The following is a 22,433-nucleotide window of genomic DNA, read 5'->3' as shown; positions in this document are numbered from 1 at the left end:
GTAAAGTGTAAATCTCACCAAACCTGCCAAGAACGGGTTTAACCCCAAAATAACAAGGAATGATATATTGAAAAAGAAAATTCAAGTCTGCATGAAACAGAAGTTGCGATAGTCTTATCTTCCCTATTGGACGAGAAATCAAGTCCCCCCTATATGGGGACTTGATTTTGGATTAATTGATTGGATGGTTGTGGTTTGCTATTGGTGGATCTAATGTGAGTGACAGGTTGTCTCGCCCTTACGCCAGTGAACACGTTAGGCTTGTTCGACTTCACCTAGCGATGCGCAGACCGATCAGCGGCTGACTTAAAGCAGTGCATGCCGGTTAGAAATTTTGTCCGACTTGAGACAGCGCCGACGGCACGTGACTGTTACGTATGTCAACAAAGTACCGCGAGAGCGATTCGAGAGCAGGCGGCTGATGCAGCCGCTGCAGATTCTCAAGGGGGACTGCAGGAGGATGCACAAGATCTGATGACGACACAGCTGATCCACGATTGGCCGATTCGCCGTATGACAGCGATCACGTGCGTTTCGTGTTTATTCTGAAAACTTATGTCATGCTAATGCTCACAAATCATTTATTTATAACAGTAAAACCTCTTTTCATGTAGTCGCGATGTTATATTGTCATGTTAATCAAACTAAAACTGATAAAAACCGTTGACACCACTTCATTGATAGTGTGGTTTATATGTTGAACCTTTAATCTTGTCCAAACAGACGCTTTATTAAGCAGTATATAAAGTATTGAATGAAAATATCATTTGAAACATCTGTGTATTTGAGAAATATTGCATTTATTTAACTTCAGCTGTGCTCAAGCGTCACCACAGGAAGCAGAAAGTGTCCGACTTCACGTCTCCGTTTGCAGCTCCTCCCCGCCTGCACTCGGCTACTCTCGCCGATCGCATGCATCCAGCCGCAGCCGATGTCGAACACACCTATCATCAAAGAAGAGAAGGGATGTCACAAGAGGGAGGGAAGGTTACTATAATTAAAGCTTACAAGGGCACTTTTTTATTTTTTTGTTATATATAATACAACTGCAATATTGCATAAAAATAAGAATAGTCCATTCTGATTTCATGGTGACTTTAAAATGTGAATTGTGACAAATTTAGCCTGGACATTACATTTGCCCTGATGCAGTATTAGGACATCCAACCACCAATCATTTTGAAGCTACAACCTGAAACCACATCTGTTATCATGGTTGGTATGTTTGAATAAGGGCTATTTTAGGTCAAGATGATGATGATAAGGAATGTATGCTTATAGTGAAAATAAGACAGTGGATTTTTTTAAGTTATGATAAATATAGATGATATGGAATTGTTCAATATAACTTAAAATAAAATCACAGGCCCACGGTCCTGCAATATAACATTATCAACCTGGGGGGGTTATCCGAGGAGAAACTGGGAGTTTTTTTTTTCATCCAAAAAAAAACTGGATGAGAAAATAATATTACAAAAATGAAACAATGCAAATATTTAAAAACAAATGTGACATTAAAAAGTCACTCGTTTTTATAAAGTAACACTGTCCAACAACGGGAGGGGATTCCCTCCCCTGAGCCCATTGACTTTTAACAGACCCCCCAAAAGCATGAAGAGTTTGATGCTATGATTGGATATGATCGGATCGAAAATTATTGGTTCGTATGTTAAATCCGCTTCTTGTTTTGGTGCAGGTTCTCGAATCGATCTGAATGAAGACGATGGTGTTAATAGAGTGGTGCAGGTATGACGTCACTTTGTAGGCCAACTAGCAGTTTGCATCACACTGGTTCCCTTGAGAAAAACCCAAAAGGATTTTCCCATAGGCTTTTGGATTATCACCCCCAAAAAATGTTTGTCCATCAAAATAATGATCAGAGATAAACACAAATTTATAGTCAAAATGCAGTCGCCAGAAGTAAAAAGCGAAAGGTAGGCTACAGACTACATGGTCCCACAATTTTAATGTGTCACGCATCATAAGTTTTCGAAAACTCTTTCAGTTTTTATCTAAAACATTTTCCTCGAAAGTTTGCGTTATAATAGTTTAATGAGGTTAATAATAATGAGGTTGTAAAAGCGAACTGTTTACCTCGAGGTGTAGACAATTGTCCTGGCATAGACTCATCTCGCCGATGGTTTACACATGTATTTTATGTCGTAGAATAACACGTAAGTTTTTTAAGCTTGTGTTCACCACAGGCCTTATTTCAGTCACTTTTTTTTTTTTTTTTTTTTTACCAAAACCCCATTTCAAAATGCTAATCGCTTTGGCCTACAACGTGATGTCATACCTGCACCGCTCAAAAATTAAGTGAACAACTCAGCCATTTAGATATCACTTTATGCCACGTCAAAATTAAATTTGAAATACCTTGAAAACATGATGACCCCGCGGGTTTTGGTTTAAGTGAGCAATCAACTTTGGGGAAATGAAAGTTATCGTTTTATTCTGTGACAGGCAGTGTCCGAGAATAAGTTGACTAACGTTACATTTGAACATTATAGTTCACAAATTATATTGTTAAACTTGTTACTGGCTTTAAATAATTTTAGAATAAAATGTAAAAGTGTGTATAAAGCGATGAAATGTATACTTGGTTCTAACATACACAAATGTAAAAATACAACATAGAATTGGTCTCTAATTCTCTTTAAAAAATAAAGAAATCCCTCTTTATGTAATATTTATTTAACCAGAAAAAAAGCGTAACAGCTACATTCACATTTGATACAAATTGTAAGGACTTAATTTCCTCATTTTAAAACCCCACCGCACACCACTGATTATTAAATTAATATAATGCGCTTCATTTCCAATAGGCCTCATTTAATGTGCTCTGTTGCTCCTGGAAATTCGCCCTGCAAAGTTTAGTGTCAGTGTAATCAGACAAGCTAGTCAGCATTTTTAGCTTTAACTACTGGAACCGGGTTAGAATCATTGAGTGTAAAAAAATAAATAAGTTGGAACAAAACCTACAGAAGAATACAGAACTTCGTGAACAAATTCCCTTACAAGACATGCACACTAATCTCAGTAATGTAGCTTACTTGACGATTATAGACTCGATTTCAGGCAGCTCAGTACAGACGGGGATGTAGCTCAGTGGTAGAGCGCATGCTTCGCATGTATGAGGTCCCGGGTTCAATCCCCGGCATCTCCACTTACTTTTTCTTATTTCAAGAAAACAATAGTGGGCAAGTAAACACGCGAAATATTTCTAAAAAACTACGTTAACCTTAATCTTTGCGACGACAGCCGCGCATTTACACATGTTATATCTGTAGAATGCACGTACGTTTGTGAAGATTTGAGGAGGAGACATTTGAGTCGGAAGTTGCACTCCTGCGCACACCATTGGCGGGTTAAACGTAGTGGGCGTTTTAATCGCCACGCCATTGGCCAGTTTAGCCCCCAGTGGGCGTGGCCACGAGCAGACGCACGCAAACAATCGAAGAATCCTGCACATTCCTTACTAGAATAAGAATAACATTTAAATGTCTTTACATGGCAGTAGGAAAAACGAGGCATGTCGTTTGAGAGACCTCTAACCGCGCTTTGCGTCGACTGTGCATTTTAAAACAAAATAATGCAATAAATCGATTTGCCTTTTTCTCTGTGAAAAAAAATCTGGGACTATTGTTACATCGCACGGATACTTTTGCTCAAGTTAAGATGGATTCGCCCAAGGAATTACCTCCTTCAATGATTTGAATGCAAACGAGTGAACACGAACGATCTCTTATTGGTGAGTGCTTGCATGCTTTAATTGTTTGCATTTGGGAGAAAACGGGCCTTTTGATTTTTAGTGTGCATGCATCTTGCACATTCACTTAGAAATATGGGTTGTGAACATGTTATAATTGACAGATAAAACAAGTAACAGAGCAACCATGACAAAATGAACCGCTGCCATTTTATATTTAAAGAGAATGAATATTAATGATGATGAACAGAATTAAACATCCGCCGTGCAGTTTTCTAAATCGGAGAATGGGCATTTTAAAGATGCAATGGAAGAAATGCGTTAGTAAAATGTCTTGCATGTAACACAACATCATGTGGCAAGCGGTTTTAACATTTATAACATTAACATGGTCTATATATTACTTAATTTTATTACAAGTAGCCACTGTTTCTGTGCTTATATTTCTTTTGCACTATTATTAGTACTGTTATAGTACCATTCACTGTTGGTCACTATCCTGAATGTGGCTAGTCATTGTTTAATAGTAAAAAAAATGCATATTTGTGTTATTGAATATACAATTGTAAAGTATATGGTGCAGATATTGATCATTTACTTTTCACTGACTAATTCTTATTTAAATTGTTGCTTGGACATATTACAGTTTTTCTTGTTCAGTTCAAAAGACACACCTGGTTAATACACACTAAATTGTGTATAACAATTGATCCTTTCCACATTTCTAAGTTTCTCAGAAGTGGAAGTCGTCATTAGTTGGCTTCAATTTTATAGCAGTGAATGAGAGACTACGTTAAATATTTTTGTGTTCCCATTTGCTCAAGTATCAACAGAAAAAAAATCCACAATAGTGTTTTCATGACTTTCAAAACGAGGATAAAAATAGAGAGAGACTGATAATGGCAGTCGGAAGAGAGAAAAACATAAATTTTACTGTCACTCCCATAGACGCTGTATTAGAAACACGCAGTATAATTATAATAAAAAAGTGTATGTGTATATATATATATATATATATATATATATATATATATATATATATATATATATATATATATATATATATATATAATATGTATATGTGAAAAGGGTCTATTTTTACTAGTAGCATTTTAAAGTTAATAGTAAGATTTACATGTGACCAGTAAAAGCAATTGTGTGACTAGAGAGTGAGGTGGAAATATATTTCTATTATTGGTTGAAATTGATAAAACATTCTCTTAAATGCGTACCAGTATTGGGTAAATACATGGAGGAAAATCTGGAATAGATACTACTAGTATACTACAATAATAACATGCAAACTACTTATTTATCAGCTACTTGTCAGTAGGCTATCAATATGATACTAACAAGTACCTGATAAATAACTATGCATGTTATTAGTGACATTAAAGGTACTAGTTACTCACAACAAGTAATCGAAAAATGTGCACTAGAAACGTTAAGTAGATGCTAGTTAGTTTAAAGGAATAACTGCTTAAATGGCTTGCCATAGCATGCTGCATAACATTCCCTTTGTGATCAAATGCATCGCTTCTAAACGCACCTGTGCTGTGCACGGGAATTAATCGCTGCAAAATAATGAACTGAGTCAAGACACTGTCAGATGTCATTATTGTGGACGTAACTTTATTTTTCTTTGCGTAGGTATGAGATGTTGTTAGCCTCGGCCGTGGTCGTCTGGGAATGGCTGAACGAGCACGGGCGCTGGCGACCCTACAGCCCGGCGGTGTCCCATCATATCGAGGCGGTGATCCGCAGCGACCCTCGCGGCGCCGGGAGCGTTGTGCTGGGCCAGGTCGACTCGCGTCTTTCGCCGTACATCATTGACCTGCAGTCTATGCACCAGTTTCGGCAAGACACCGGTGAGAGAGAACGATATCTTACATGATTTTGTCTGATTGCTCATCTATTGTGTTTTATTAATACGGTGCATTTGCTCTGAGATCAAACAAATGCGCTAATGAACTCGGTTCTGTATTGTGATGACTTGAAGGCAAACGTCTGCAGATGTTTTGAAAGCTCACTGTGGTATATAAAAAAAGGTTGGGCTGGGCCTCAAAACCTTCATTTTTCAGCAACAGCCTCTTCATTTTCCTCAAGTCACATCACTTGATATAGTTTAAAGCTTCATGTTTGTAATTCACTCTTGTTTATGTCCCTCTGCCATGAACTCGTAATGATTTTTGTCAATGCACATGAGTGCATTGCTGGCGAGAATGAAGGAATGAGTTGAACCTATAACAAGGGTCAACGTGAAGCTGAAACAAAGGGGTGGATTGTTGGCTGTCAGAATTTTGGGAGTTTCTATCACCCATCCTGACAAAGGCCATTGTGCAAGACTGACTAGACTTCATGGGAAGATGGAGGAATGGAGAGAATAGGGTCGGCGAAGGGTAGCGGCCCATCGCTCCAAAAACACGAGGGAGGAGGAGATGGAAAAACGAATGGTAGTAGACCGAGGTCATGAAGGGGGGTCGGATGGATAACCTTTGTGTTGCAGTTTATGGACTGTCAAATTCTTGAGACTAACTGTCTGTACTGTAGTACTATTACATTTGGGCAGTTGGTTAATTGAACTTTTTATGGTCTTCAAGGGTGTCATGTTCCCAGGTCATTATAATCCAGAACCATCTATATTTCAGCTGAACAAATTTTACATAATAGCTTCTCTTTAATTATTTTTTCGTCACGTTGAAGTGTGTAAACAAACATTAGTTCTGATATTTACCTGTTGTAGCTTTCTCTCATTGTGTACACAAAATAAACCCTGACACAGTCAAAACGCATCACTGGAGAAGCACAAATTAAATTTCACAATCTTTTAGCTGAATTTTCTTTTTTTTTTTGGTGTTTCGACTGAATATTTTCAGGTGGATTAATTAATATAGGCTAGATGACTCATCTTGTACACGCATATCATTTTTTTTTTTTTTTTGCATTTTCCTTTCCCTTTAAATTATAAATAACACGTGCCTCTAGAAATAGAAAGTAAAAACAATCATGAGTCATCGGAGTATGGTGTGCTACAATATGTGAGTTATTTTCTGTGTTCTACATAAATTATTGTAATTTAGTCATATAATTTTTTTAATTATATAATTGTTAATAATAAAATCATTAATAATTATTATACTTTGAATTACATTTTAATTATAGACCATTGGCTAAATAAAAGTATAATTCACCCAAAAAAATAAAAATTCTGTAATCATGTTCTCACCCTGATGCCATTGCAAATCTATAAACTTCAGAACACAACCTAAGATATTTTTTGTATTAATTTTGTATTATTTTTAATTTCATTAAGTCTATTCTTTTGAAATCCACACAACCAAAAAATACAAAAAGACATCGTAAAACTAATCCATGTGAATCAAGCGGTTTAATCTCTTTATATGATGAACATTTTGGCTATTGATATATACACACTGATCAATGCACATACATAGGGCTCATAAATAAAATATAAAACTCTCCTATTAGCTCATAAAAATATCTTTGTGTTCCGGAATGATCAATCAATCAATCAACTTTATTTATATAGAGCTTTTAAAATGACGATTGTTTCAAAGCAGCTTCACAGTGTTAAAACTGGACAATATTGCAACAAAATTTGATTTGGCTGTACAGTCGTTCTGGAGAAAACAGTGATGTTATCAGCTCATTTTAATTTATCAAATAGCAATCAGGCTCAATATGATTATTTAACAGTAGTCTTACGAGTCCTGTTTTAATAAGGAATATATCAACAGGATATAATGCAGACATGCCCGTGAAATATTTCAATGGGATTTTTAAAGTGTATGGTCGTTTTGCTAAACTAAACTCTCTGCTCTTCCTGACAGGTACACTTAGACCCGTGCGGCGAAGTTTCTATGACCCGCGGTCGGCTCCGGGGCAGGGTTGGGTGTGGGAATGGGAGAACGACTCGGGCTCATGGACGCCGTACGACACCGAGGTCAGCATCGCCATCCAGGCGGCTCGGGACCGGCAGCAGCCCTGGCTGGACTTAACGCCGTTGGGCTTCTGCTACCTAATAGACCTGCAGAGTATGACGCAGATCAATGGACAGACGCAGCGGCGCCGGCGCATACAGAGACGCTCAGACCTGGCCTACCCGCTCGTCTCCGGGCCGCTGCCTAAGCCGCATGCGTGGTCATCCGCTGGAAGTGGTGGACTCTTGGGGGTGGGAGTTTCAGGGGTTAGTGGAGGGAATGGCAGTGCCTATCCCAGTGGAGCTCTCCCAGCTTCTGCTATTACTTCACTGGGTCAGCCATGTTCCTGCCAGCAGTGTATGCTAGTCTTGGGCGTCAAGACCCCTAGCATGGCGCAAACTCTCGGGCGGAAACCCCCGCCGATACCCAAGCCGCCGAGCCCAAAGGTGCCATCAAGGGGACACTCTTACTCTCTTACCCTGCCTCACCCTCCTTCCCTTTCCAGAGTCCTCTCTCCCCATAGGAACTCCACCTCGGGTGCTAGCGGAGGCTTCGCACACTCCCTCTCTCTGCTGGGTTCAGCCACTGCCGCCCTGTCGATATCCTCTAACCGTCCTCCTCCACCTGCTGTACCGCCGCCTCCGCCTCCTTCTACCATACCCCACATGACCTCTGTGTCCAACCCTACAGCACCTACACCCTCCAACACCCTCATATCTACAGCCACCACCTGCGCTCCCACGCCCTCTGCTCGTGTTCTGGGTCCTGTGTCCACGGCTTCGGCAGCTTGTGCCGCCCCGGTGCCACCCCGCAGTAGTCTAGCGGGCCTTAGCCGCCCCGCCCTGCAGAGAATCGCCATGGCACAATCACGGGCACTCATTGCATCAGGGTAAGTTTTCATAACTAGAACCACCTGTGATTTGTATATTAAATGAAAATAAGGGTTCCAAAAGAGGGGTTTGCAGTACTGCCAGAAAAAAAAATGGTTTCCCAAAGAATCGTTCACCAAGCAGTTCTTAAAGGGTTAGTTCACCCAAAAATTTAAATTCTCTGATTAATTACTTACCCTCATGTCTTACGGGTGTCGAACGACCTCCGTTCATCTCCGGAACACAAATGAAGATATTTTTGTTGAAATCCGATGGCTCAGAAAGGCCTTTATTGACGCAATGTCATTTCCTCTCTCAGGACCCATAAAGGCACTAAAGACGTCGTTACAAAGCCCATCTCACTACAGTGGCTCTACAATCATTTTATGAAGCCACGAGAATAGCTTTTGTGCGCAAAAAAACTAAATAACGACTTGTATAGTGATGGGCCGATTTCAAAACAAAGTTTTGAACCGTTATGAATCAGCGTATCGATTTATGATTCGGATTGCGTGTCAAACTGCTGAGATCACGTGACATTGACAATCTGAATCATGAATCAATACGCTGATGTATAACGTTTGAAACTTTGTTATTTTACGCACAAAAACTATTCTTGTCGCTTCATAAAATTATTGAAGAATCACTGTAGTGAGATGGACTTTGTAACGACGTCATTAGTGCCTTTATGGGTCTTGAGAGAGGAAATGACATTGGTGTCAATGAAGGCCTTTCTGAGCCATCGGATTTCACCAAAAATATCTTCATTTGTGTTCTGAAGATGAACGGAGGTCTTACGGGTGTCGAACGACATTAGGGGTAAGTAATTAATGACAGAATTTTCATTTTTGGGTGAACTAACCCTTTAAAGACCCCTGTTGGTCATAAAATCTAGTTTTTTATGTTGACTATGTGGTGTTTTTAATATGCTTTGAGAGAAACCCTGAGAAAATTCATCAGTTAACACCATTGCTTTCTATTTTCTGGTGAACTTCAGTGAACCAAATTGCGGTTCGAAATTACTAGCATTTCTTACGTCACAGACTAACTTGTAACCAATCACATCAACGTGCGGTCAGGCTTTAGCATATCATTAACTATGACCATTCTGAAGCAGTGGAGTCTCACGACAAGCCAGGTTATCCCGGTATATTTTTCTGTTAACATGAAACATTGGGTATTTTTAGAAATACAGCTGGGGAATGATGTATGTGACGTATATTACGATGTTATGATGAATTATGTGCCTTTCTAAGTTGTTTAAAGTGTTTGTAAAGATGCTGATTTTTAGAAGGCAGCTGTCTGACTCTGAGATGGCGACTAGGAACATGGTTTGTGTAACATTAGCAACACTATTATCGGTTTTATAGCGTAGTCATATTAATTATTAGCCTGACGTGGTCATACTCAATTCTAGTTAGAATATGAGTCTGAAACTACTCCATTGGGCTGTGACTATGGGGCGTGTTTCAACCCAACCAGGAAAGACCTCAATTGGACAGACCTACAACCAATCAGAGCAACGGAGCGCTGCATTGTCAAACGTCAGAGCTCAACTGCACTGTGTTGCCAAGTCCGCGTTTTTTCCCGCGGGTTGTTTTCTATGTCCGCGGGTTGAAACGACTTTTATGTGATATATAGACCCATGAGTGTGAATTTTAGCAGGCAACCTTGCCAAAATAACACATTTTACCCCCAAACACCATTTTTTCAACACCATCAAACACCCCCTCCCCCGAGAAGCTATTGTTTAGGGCTAGTAGTTGGCGGATTTTGTTGTAAAAATTTGGCAACCCTGTCTGCACGCGCGCTGGAATAAACGATCTTTGCCGTTGTTGTAAAAAAATAAAAGAATTAAATGATACACAGAGTACTTACCCAACATGATCATCATTTCTGAGAGAAATAGCGAAGGTGACTGCATATACAAACAAGCTCTCCGTTTAGGATTTGAACAAATATAATCCATGCCCCTTTGATGACTTGCATGATTACGTTACTGTTCATCATCTGGCCGTCATCGTCTAAAGCCCGCCCTGATGATTTCATTGGTCCGAACAGTTTCTGTTTGGAGATTGTTACTCCTCTATGGATCGAGGCCAGACCGAGCTGCCCGACCTAAAAATGTTGTGAGCGAGGCTAAGTTCGGCTGGTATCCAGGCTAAGTAATTATCATTGTGTCTGACGTTGTAAAGAGCGATACCGTTGTACTGCGTTTACAACATTAACCTGAGTAAAAGTTGACCAAGGTGGGGCTAATCATGGTTCTGTGTGTACTAAATGAAGTAAGGCTGTACAGTTACATTCATGTAATTTTGGTGATCAAATATGTTTTATGGGATAAAATTATGAGTACAGATGGACTTTAAAAGAATATTTTTTTTCCTTAATGTGAAGAATTTTATTAAAGAGTCTAAAGATCCCTTTTCCACCATAAAAGTCTAAAAGACACTATACTGACAAAGAGCACCGTCCTTCAGATGAGACGTTAAACCGAGGTCCTGACTCTCTGTGGTCATTAAAAAAATCCCAGGATGTCCTTTGGAAAAAGAGTAGGGGTGTAACCCCGGAATCCTGGCCAAATTTGCCCATTGGCCCCTGTCCATCATGGCCTCCTAATAATCCCCATATCCTGATTGGCTTCATCACTCTGTCTCCTCTCCACCAATCAGCTGGTGTGTGGTGAGCGTTCTGGCGCAATATGGCTGCCGTCGCATCATCCAGGTGGATGCTGCACATTGGTGGTGGTTGAGGAGATTCCCCCCTTCAATGTAAAGCGCTTTGAGTGCCTTGAAAAGCGCTATATAAATTGAACGCATTATTATTATTATTATTATTATTATTATTATTATTATTTATTTTTAAAGAGTGTAGCATTCAAAAGTTCATTTATTCTGCGGTCAGTACATTTTTGCTGTTCTTTTAAATTAATCAAAGAGGCCTGGTGTCCGCAATTTTTTTTAAGCAGCACAGCTGTTTTCAACATTAATAATAATCAGCATATTAGAATGATTTCTGAAGGATCATGTGAAACTGACGACAGCTGGAAATTCAGCTTTGCCATCATAAGAATAAGTAAAAATGTAAAAAAATGTATTAAACATTACATTTGAAATTGTTACTGTTTTTACTGCGAGTTTGATCAAATAAATGCAGCCTTGGTGAGTGTAAGAGACACTACATTAGCCCATGATTTACTCACCCTCAAGCCACCCTAGCCATCTTCTTTCAGACGAACACAATCAGAGTTATTTTAAAAATGTCTTGGCTCTTCCAAGCTTTATAATGGCAGTAAATGTTGGGTTATTTTTGTCCACAAAAGTGCATTTATCCATCATAAAAGTCCTCCACATGGCTCTGTGGGGGTTAATAAGGAAGACCTTCTGAAGAGAATTGATGCGTTTGTGTAGAAGAATATCAATATTTAAAACTTTGTAAAGTAAATGATCTAGCTTCCGACGAATCACCTTCCGTATTCAACATACGGAAAAAGTGTAGCGACTGCGCCTCTCACAGTTCAAAATGCTAACGCTACGTCTGGCAACATTACACACCAGTTACGCTCGTCAGACGTAGCGTTAGCATTTTGAAGTAATTGACTTACTTACTTACTAGATAACTAGTTCATTTGTGAACTAACTTAAACCATTTAAATCCAACTGACCCGAGACTTTTGACATGTAGTGAACCAAGTTGGCTACTCAATACAGCTGCCTAAATAAAGGTGGTAACGTTTAAGGCTGCACTGTAATATCACACTCGATATGTAGTCATTTCAATAGAAATTCATGTGTTGGGGAGTTTTGGGTGAGGTTGAAAAAGTTAGCAATGCAGATTTTGCTCTTGTTTTTTTTTTGGTTACTCAAATTCGCCGCATTAAGCAACAGAAAGCTGCAAGTGATATCTGAGCGGTGCTTGTTGAAACTCAAAGTGTGATCACATTGCTGAAATTTAGCCCACATTTCGCTTATGTGACCACACCTTAACTTTCAAAGCACTTGTGAAGAACACATATTTTACTTGCATCTCTGTGTGAATAAAGTGTGAGACTGTTAAATGTTTTAGCTTGAATTCAGCCTCTGCTGCCTTAAATGTCAAAACCTTGACTGTTTACAGAAAGTCTGTCACTGGGATGTGTACACAGAGATAGTTATCTCAGATTTATTGCTGTTTTCAGAACGCACCTCACCTTTGGGAACAGACGAAAAATGCTGCAATATAAACATGACAATTGGGAACTTGAACCCTATACATGCCATTTGTTGACTTTATTGGTTTATAAAGGGTTAGATTGCTAGTTCATTTGTTTCGTTTGTATGTAGGCCTGTGCTGTGAAACGATTTCACTTCTGTATTAGACATTTTGAAGAAACGAAAAGGAACTTTGAAGAAAAGGAACTTGTGTTTCAAGAATACTTGAAAGGTTGACACATTTAGGCCTGTTAAAAAAGCAAGAAAGTTTAATTTAGCACTGCTGGCCTGTAGTGTTTTAAAAGCTTGGTCTGAACCTGAATATCATTCTACCCTGCTTCCGCTCTCTATTCACATTTTATTTTTGGACCCGGACCTTGGTACTCAGCACACCAGAATTTTCTCGGTTCCTACTTGAAGATAACCACTGGAACGGTGACTGGGGGTCGAACATTTAACTTTTAGTGTCAGAACGGATTGATCCCAGCTTTCAACCTCAAATTGAGTTTGAAACTTCATTTGACAATTTCCAAGAAGAAGACGACCAAAGCAGTGTTTCATTGGTTAATTTAAAGTGGAATTGGGTGTTATGGGTTGTCTAGAAAGTTGCATGAGTGGAACACATTGTGGTCAGAGATGGGAACTTTAAAACCGGAGTATTCCCACATCCAATGTAGTGTTCATTTTGTCAGAGCTTATTTATTTATTTATTTTCATAACCTTATCCTGTTTTTGTTTAGTCAAGTTTTATCCACCAGTTTCATAGACAAGGTTAAAGCTAGTCCTAGACTATAATGCATGTTTCAGGCTTTCAGCTGTTTTAACTAAAAGCAACTTGCACATCTTAAAATATCTCAGTGCAATTGTTTTGTCTCAAGAAGCCCACCAGTAAAATAACATTTCTAAGGTGCATTTATAAAACCTACTTAAATGTGAATTAAGGCTTAATCCTAGCTGAATCTGAACCCTGTCTGTGAAACCTAAATGTCTGTGCATTTTAGTCTATGAAAACGTAGTCACATTTCTGTAGGTAAATTGCTAATCACGATTAATTTGATCAAAATTATTGCAATGATTGTTGTCATTTGAGAAAGACATTTTTTTTACATTTCATCAGAATTTTTGCACTTTCACCTATAAGCACAAATCAAGAGAATGTCAGCTGATATGCATGGTTTATTTGACCTTTTCTTGATTTTTATCTATGCTGTTGTTCATACACATTTACACACACTATACAACTGGTAAAGCAAGAAACTTCCCTCAAAAATGTAAAATTTAAATAATTGCAAATTATTACATTAATGTTTTACTATTAAAACAACAGCTACTGTATATATATATATATATATATATATATATATATATATATATATATATATATATATATATATATATATATATATATATATATATATATATATATATATATATATATATATATATAGGGCTGGGCGATATGGCCAAAATTTCATATCCCGATATAGCTCATTTGATATCCCGATAACGATATACATAACGATATAGCAATTTTTCTGTTAATTCAGTTTATGAATAGTCTATACAAAATTGCAATGTGGAAATGCAGTTTGAAATGATATACAAAACAAATAAAGGTAGTATGGACTACATTTTTATTTTATTTAGAACTTTTTTTTAAAGCAAGACTGTTGGTAAAGTTAACACCTGCCTAGGGATGTTAACCGATGACCGTTTGACCGATGGCTGACCGTATCAACGTTAACCGATCAAAGTTGTCGGTTAAAATAAATAAAAAAGTGATCTCTAAATTAGGCTATTATAGACAGTGGACTAAACACTACTACAGGTGGCCGTCTCATTCCAAAATCTTTTTGTGTGATTGAACATATCTCTCACACTTTTTTCATAACTCGCCTGTTTGTACTTAATAAACCAATAAAAACATTTGGCGCGAGGTCACAGCGTTTGGGTTTGCGCGCTCACAAGGTTTGCAAAAAGTAAACACTCGAGGTTAGAGCCAGGGCAGACGACAGTATGAAGCTTGCATTTCGCTTAAGATGGGCTTACATTTGGAAATATATTACATCTTCATTTCAGTGGTAACACATAAGGTGTTGATCGTCTTTCTTTATTATTGTTAGCACTACCTCGAACTAAAGCAGCGTCTCTTCAGAGCTGTCATTTTCTTAAATGAGCCGCGGCAATGATTCAAATGAGCTTCTAACGCTGGACAAACGCCTTTATTTACAACGCGATCACCTTGTACCAAAACCATTTCGAAACTAATGAGCCATTTGTCCTCTGATTACAAACAAGCTCCTCGGTGGCGCGTTTGCGGGACTCGTGTTTTGCGCTGTGGGGGATTTTCAAAAAGTGACGTGAGTGGAAGGGAGGCGGCAGCGCGTGTGTGTGTGAGTGAGAGAGCGAGAGAGAGACAGGGATCGCGGCTCGCGGCTGTTATTTCAAATAGCGCAGCATATTTTAAACTAATCGGTTAACTGGTTTCAACCGGCTAATGAGGCTCGGTGGTCGGTCAAGAAAATGTTTAGTTTTCGCCATCCCTACACCTGCCATTAAAATATTTCAATATATGGCTATATGGTGTGCCACGCGTAAAAGCCCGCTGCAGCGTCTGTGTCTGAAGTTTTTGAGCGCTTATGCCACTATTCTGGCATAATTACTCTGAGAATTACCCTGGTCTGTACCGCGTCTACTACCGTCTTCCTCCATGTTTATGTATTGCAGCGTGCATATGGGCATGCCGTGGCGTGAGGTGCATCTTGACGTAAAATTCTGCCGTAAACGCCTTATCGTGGCGTAAGCGATAGAGCCCTATATAAAACGATAGACATTTTCTATCGTCCAGACGATATATTTCGTCATATCGCCCAGCCCTATATATATATATATATATATATATATATATATATATATATATATATATATATATATATATATATATATATAATATTGTATTTTATTTAACTTTTTTGCATGGTCACGCAGAAGTTGCTTAATTTAACTACATTTTTCTGTATCAGTAGCATCTTTTTTTATCAACAATATTGCATGTGATATAGTCTCACTTATCATGGTTTTCTCATTTTGGTTATTGAGGGAAAAGCATGCAGCACAGATTTACATATTCATCTAACCGTCGCTCTCATCAGAGTAGACCGCGTCCGGGCGGCATAAGTGGACTAACCAGCGGAGCGATCTAGTTGCACCACATCAGAAAAGCGTTTTTAATTGTTATGAAATGCTTGAGCAAAGTCTGTCGTCGAATAGCTTCAGTATAATTCCCTCCCAGAACTTTCTTATAGTAAATGGACTTAAATAGCGCTTTTAACAGACCCTATGGCCATCCAAAGCGCTTTACATTTTTGCCCATTCACCCATTCGTACACCGACGGCGATGTCAGCCATGTAAGGCACAATTTTGTTCTCTTCGGCTCACTGGATGGAAACGGTGATTCATTCGCACATTATTTTTATGCGATTATTCCAATTTTACGAACAAGTTAAATTCACAACTTTGGATTAAAACATAGCTAGTATTTGTTTTATCCCTTAGAGAAGAACAAAAACGAGCTTTACTGTGAGTATTAGCAGTATTGCATTACACTTTTGCTACTAAATGTTTTTGAAAGACGTATTTTCTGCTCGCCAAAGCTGCATATATCAAAAAGACAGTAAAAACTGAAATATTGTGAAATGTGATTAAACTTTAAGATAAGTTTTCCCTTTATTTTTTTTTTCTCCTGTGATGCAAAGCTGAATTTTCAGCATCATTACTCCAGTCTTCAATGTCATATGATCCTTCAGAAATCATTCATGATGATTTGCAGCTCAAGACACATTTACTATTATTATCAAAGTTTAAAACAACTCTGAAAGTTCAAAAGAACAGCATTTATTTTAAATGAAATAGTTTGTTGCGTTATAAATGCCTTAACTGGAGATCAGTTTGCTTCCCTGCCAAATAAAAGTATTCATTTCTTTACAAAAGATGCAACCGACCCCAAACTTTTGAACGGTAGTGTATGTCACATTACAGTGTCACTTGGAGAAACTGTGTGGCCTGTGGTTTCCATGCGAGAAGGCAAGAGAATAGTTAATGAAAGGAAGCTTTCTAGACGTAGCTGGTCGATGGGAGTCCTCCATGAGTGTCAACAGGTCAGTCTCATTCATTAGACTCCCACCTCCTTCTTTCTGTCCCGTTCTCCCTGTTCCTCGTTCCCAGGCTCCGTTCATTCCTGGGGGCCCCTTTTGCTCTATTGTGCGAGTGTTTTCGAGAGCGTGTGTGTGCGCGGAGTGCGTATCCAAGGCAACCTTTGTTGGCAGTCGGCAGCTTGGGTTTTATATTTGCAACACAATGCAGTTAAAGGGGGAGATGTCAGTGGAAAGACAGAGGAGGGGGAAGAGATTTGGTAGTCTGTGTGAAGGAGGTTTGGGAATAGTTGCTTGATTGAGCAAGTGTTTGTTTTGAGTGTGTGTGTGTGCTTGTGTGAGACTCAGACGCCGTCCTGTAGACACAAACGTCTGTCTCAGACACTGAAGAAGCGCAGATTTAGGTTTACGTGTTGTGGCATATGACTGGGATGAGGAGTGAGCCATGAAAAGTGAAGTGAGCCAACCAACGACATATTCAGGCGTGCTCCGGCATACTGATAACTAAGTATCAGGACAGGGTTTGGATTTTTACAAACATGCACACGTACAGAAACATCTTGTAATGCCAATCATGAATGCTCAGTATCTTCTAACACTTCCATGGTTTTGTGGATAATACATACAGTATCATATCATATATATTTTGTATGTATATACACTACTAATCAAAAGTTTGGGGTCAGTGTTAGTCGGGCCAAAGTGTTAGATCGGAGGGATCAGAAATATCAGATTCTTCCGTCAACCTGAGAGCTTGACTGAGAAAGCCAGAGAGGAGTAGAAGCAGGAGATAAACGTGATGATGATAAAAAAAGAGCAGAGTTTGTTTCAATGCTCAGACTTTGCCTGGCCAGTACAATTCCAACAAGTACACTTTTTGAGTATCTGTACTTTACTTGAGTATTAGTTTTTCTGGAATCTTATGACTTTAACTTCACTACATTTGAAAGACAAATATCGTACTTTTTACTCCACTACATTTCTATCAAGGTCCTCAAAGACAAGAGTCGTTTCTGTAGCAGCTTTGAAAGTCAGTGGATGATTTTTTCTTCTTTAAAAGGTTTGGGTTTTTGCTGAAAGCCTTTCAGGAATCACTCTTGTAGGGTCACGTGAAGTTCAATGATTTCCCAGCTTTTTTTGAACACGGATCATTTAATAGCAAAATGGAGGAAGACGGATATTAAAATGTTCATTTTGGCGATTAATCACCTAAACAAAGTTGATTATGTCTTAAGTGAACATAAACAGGAGAATATCAGATGTGTATAAATGTATTGGATCCGTGCATTCGGCCTTACGCCGCATTCACACAGGGCGTAGGCGTTAACGCTTCCCATTTACTTTGAATGGGTGACATCATCCGTTGCCGAACTGAATTGTGGGTTCTGTCGCGTCGCTTCACTCGCGTTGCAAGCGGCAGAAGTTGAAGATTTCTCAACTTTTCAAGCGCCAGCGCAGGCGCCACCCAATCAGATCTCTGTATGCAAATATCCTAGAGCAGACGCTAGCCAATTGCGTTCATTACTGCTCAAACAGCGAACCATCCAGACACAGCTCCCGGACCAGTACGTGATATTCTCCCCGCTGTCGGCGCTTTTTCAGGATTGAATGTACCCAACAGCGTCGAGCACCTGTGCAGTGCGCTGACAACAACTACACGGACAATCGCATTCGTACATACAACCAAATCGGCATCCATTTCGTCTCACAGACTAGCTGTCAAAAAAGGCGCTTTTTTTGTGTTGTGTTGTGTACCAAGCGGCAAGAAATGTGATTGGCTGTTGTCACTATGGCGATCGCGTCAGCACCAAGCTTCAGCCACGCCCTCTGTCAAGCGTTAACGCAGCAGGTTTGTAAAGAGCTTTGTAACTTTTATACAAGTATTTAAATGAGTTTTAGCTAGTATGTCTGATGGAGCATCACTGACTGGCTTAAACCATGATGGCATAATGTGCATTTATAAACAATAATAAAACAATGGGTTGACATAAAAAAAGAAAATTTACTTTTTAAACTTAAGTACTTTTGAAAACAAATACTTCTGTACTTTTACTTAAGTAAAAATCTGTTTTTACAACTTTCACTGGTAACAGAGTAATATTTGACCAGTAGTACTTTTACTTTTACTCAAGTAATGAAGTTGTGTAGTCTGTCCACCTCTGGTTATTATACCAAGGGAAAAACTATGGACAACTGCTGCTTCACAACTTCGTCCTGTTATTTTTAAAAACCTTGAAATGGAGATGTTCTCTTATTTCCTACACGTGAAGTCAACCATCCCTTAAACCACACAATCATAAGCTTTAAACAACAATAGAAAAGAAATGATACAAAATATAACATATAAAACACAAATGACAAATGAATAATAAAATGATTTAAAAGCAAAATATGTAAGAATTTTTGGATTAAACATCCAAAAACCACTAAAAATATGTTATACAGTCGTGGTCAAAATTGTTGATACCCCTGGTAAATATGATAAAATATGGCTGTAAAAAATTAATCTGCATTGTTTATCCTTTTGATCTTTTATTTTAAAAATTCACAAAAATCTTACCTTTCATTAAAGTAAAAGAATTGAAAATGGGAGGGTAAATCACATTATGAAATAAATGCTTTTCTTCAAAACACGTTGGCCACAATTGTTGCCTTTTATTAAATACTTTTTTGCAACCTCCTTTTCCCAAGATAACAGCTCTGAGTCTTCTCCTATAATAACCTGATGAGTTTGGAGAACACCTGACCAGAGATCAGAGACCATTCCTCCATACAGAACCTCTCCAGATCCTTCAGATTCCCAGATCCATGTTGGTGCTTCTTCTCTTCAGTTCACCCCACTCATCTTCTATAGGGTTCAGGTCAGGGAACTGGGATGGTCATGGCAGAAGCTTCATTTTGTGCTCAGTGACACATTTGTGTGTTGATTTTGATGTTTGTTTTTGTTTTGGATAGTTGTCCTGATGGGAGATCCAACCACGGCCCCTTATATGATTTCTAGTAGAATCCATCAGATTTAGATTTTTTATCTTTTGGTATTTGCTAAAATCCATGATACAATGTATCTGAACAAGATGTCCAGGACTTCCAGCAAAAAAATAGGCCCACAACATTAAAGATCCAGTGGTATTTTTAGCCGTGGGCATGGGGTACTTTTTATCACTGTTTGCACCAAACCCATCTGGTAGATTTGCTGCCAAAAAGCTATTTGATAGTTTCATCCTGACCATATAACCCAGTCCCTTTTGACTTTCCAGTCGTGTCTGACAACTGAATGTCCAGGAGTTTGTTACTGGATGAGCGAGGAGGATTTTTCTTGAATCCCTCCCAAACAACATGTGGGGATGTAGGGGTTGTTTGAATTTTTTTTAGGCTTTCTGACCCCAAGACTCAGCTTAGCTCAGTGATTCTCCATCTGTGATCCTTGGAGAGTCTTTGTGCACTCAAACGTTCCTCCTCGCCGTGCAGTAGGAGAATATACACACACGTCCTCTTCCAGGCAGATTTGTAACATCTTTAGTTAAATGGAGCTTCTCAATTATTGCCCTGATGGTGGAAGTGGGGATTTTCAATGCTTTAGCTATTTTCCTACAGCCTCTTTCTATTTTGTGAAGCTCAACAATCTTTTGCTGCACATCAGAACTATATTCTTTGGTTTTACTCATTGTGATAAATGATTAAGGGAATTAGGCTTTTATGCCTCCTTATACTCCTGTGAAACAAGACATCCTAGCTGGACAATTTCATGTTCCTTGTCACCTTGGTGTGCTAAAAAAATGTAAATATTAATGTAAATATACGTCAGAGATATTTTACTCATTTAAAATTCTAGGGGTACCAACAATTGTGGCCAACGTGTTTTAGAGAAAAGTATTTATTTCATAATGTGATTTACCCCGCATTGTTAATTATTTTACTTAAATGAAAGGTTAGATTTTTGTGATTTAAAAAAAAAAAAGAGATCAAAAGGATAAACAATGTAGATTATTTTCTACAGCCATATTTGATCATATTTACCAGGGGTACCAACAATTTTGACCACGACTGTATATTTTGTTGACTTGTGTACTTACAATATCCCAAACGTTTCTAAGAATGTTTAAATCCAGAGAAATAAGCCATTTTAACCAGGACACCTTTCACCTGTCATAACTTCCAGTTTTATCTTGTAGAACCCATGGAAACACCAAAGAAACTTTGATATATTGTGTTTATAGAGCAACTGTTTGAATACATTCATCGACAGAAAACTAATAATGGTGGTTATACAGCTCAACACAGTTAGTCTTATTGTTTAAATGTGTTTTTATTGTATTTTTACGTGAGTACCATGTTTTACCATGCCTAATATTTATCTAACGTTAGCTCACTGCAGTGTGAAGTGTCTCATAGCAGCTGTGAGAGTGAAGACACACAGTCTCATTATAACATAACTTTCAACACGCTTAAATGTATGTAATATGATAAAACAGCGCTGCGTCACTCTCCATACACATGAGCGGAAGAAGCACAATCTGCAGTGTTACAATTACATATTGTGGCTTTAAATGATAAATGATGTAAATTAATAATATGAATAAATGATAAATTACGTAAATCAAATAATAATAATATGAATAAATGAATGATAGCTACATAAATTACTAATGATTAAAAAATGTCATCATATAAACACATGTCTTAGTGCTCTCTTAAAGTAACAAACAGAGTGCTATTGAAAATCTTAGATCCTTCATCACAAATATTTTATTTTGCTTTCTAAAGAAATACAGTAATCAGCAAGGATGCATTAAAGGGATAGTTCACCAAAAAATGAAAATTCATCATTTACTCCCCCTCAAGTTTTTTCAAACCGGTATAAGTTTCTTCTGTTGAACACATGATATTTTGTAGAATGTCGGTAATCAAACGGTTGATGGCAGCCATTGACTTCTATAGTAGGAGAAAAAATACTATGGACGTCAGTGGCTACCGACAGCAGTGCTTTTTCAATCTGGTCGTTCAAGCTAACTAGAAATAATAATGCTATACTTACAACTGGGTGATGATACACTTTGTCCTGTCTGGCCATATCCTTTAGATCCAGACGTGGTAACACTGTCCATATAGTCATGTGGTCCAAAATGCTTTGAAACATTTCTTGTTTAAATCTACCAGTGTTTTGATATCTCTGGTTCAGAGCAGTCAACCACTGATTCTTTCATTAGTTGGTACTCTGTGAAACATGATGGTATGATACACCTTCAACTCACACAACATCACAGCTCTTTACGACACAGAACCATGGTTAATCGCACAGTAAATCTGCTATATAATTTGCCGGCTGCAACTCTAAATTATCCGCAACTACACAAACTTAGTACCGGTCGCATTGGAAGTTATCTGAGGACTACTTTCAGGCGCTGCGTAATATCATCGCGCCGCTGAACCCATGGTACGGCCGCAAAGTCCGGTGATTCTTACGCAGGAATGAGAAAATAGTTTCTATCTATATCGGCCTAAAAATCCCAAGTTTTCATTTTCTGTTGGTCTTAGTACAAGATGTAACTACAGAATAGTCAAGTTTTAAATA

At 38.4% G+C, this 22,433-nt stretch overlaps 1 protein-coding gene and 1 non-coding gene across 2 annotated transcripts in view; both read left to right on the top strand.

Moving 5' to 3' along the window:
* Positions 1-3,094: 3,094 nt before the first annotated feature.
* On the top strand, positions 3,095-3,166 carry trnaa-cgc (transfer RNA alanine (anticodon CGC)). The gene has a single exon. It is a non-coding gene; the product is annotated as a tRNA-Ala (tRNA).
* Positions 3,167-3,420: 254 nt separating this feature from the next.
* dtx4a (deltex 4, E3 ubiquitin ligase a) overlaps positions 3,421-22,433 on the top strand; it is a 32,900-nt gene continuing 13,887 nt past the window's right edge. The window contains exons 1-3 of the mRNA XM_067445294.1: positions 3,421-3,751; positions 5,360-5,577; positions 7,561-8,539. Of these exons, the coding sequence (XP_067301395.1) occupies positions 5,367-5,577; positions 7,561-8,539 (1,190 nt within the window). The 5' untranslated portion in view covers positions 3,421-3,751; positions 5,360-5,366. The remainder of the gene's footprint in view (positions 3,752-5,359; positions 5,578-7,560; positions 8,540-22,433) is intronic.

Source organism: Pseudorasbora parva, chromosome 1, assembly GCF_024679245.1.
Source record: "Pseudorasbora parva isolate DD20220531a chromosome 1, ASM2467924v1, whole genome shotgun sequence".
In the NCBI taxonomy this organism is placed as follows: domain Eukaryota; kingdom Metazoa; phylum Chordata; class Actinopteri; order Cypriniformes; family Gobionidae; genus Pseudorasbora; species Pseudorasbora parva.
This window is presented reverse-complemented; position numbering and strand designations above follow the sequence as displayed.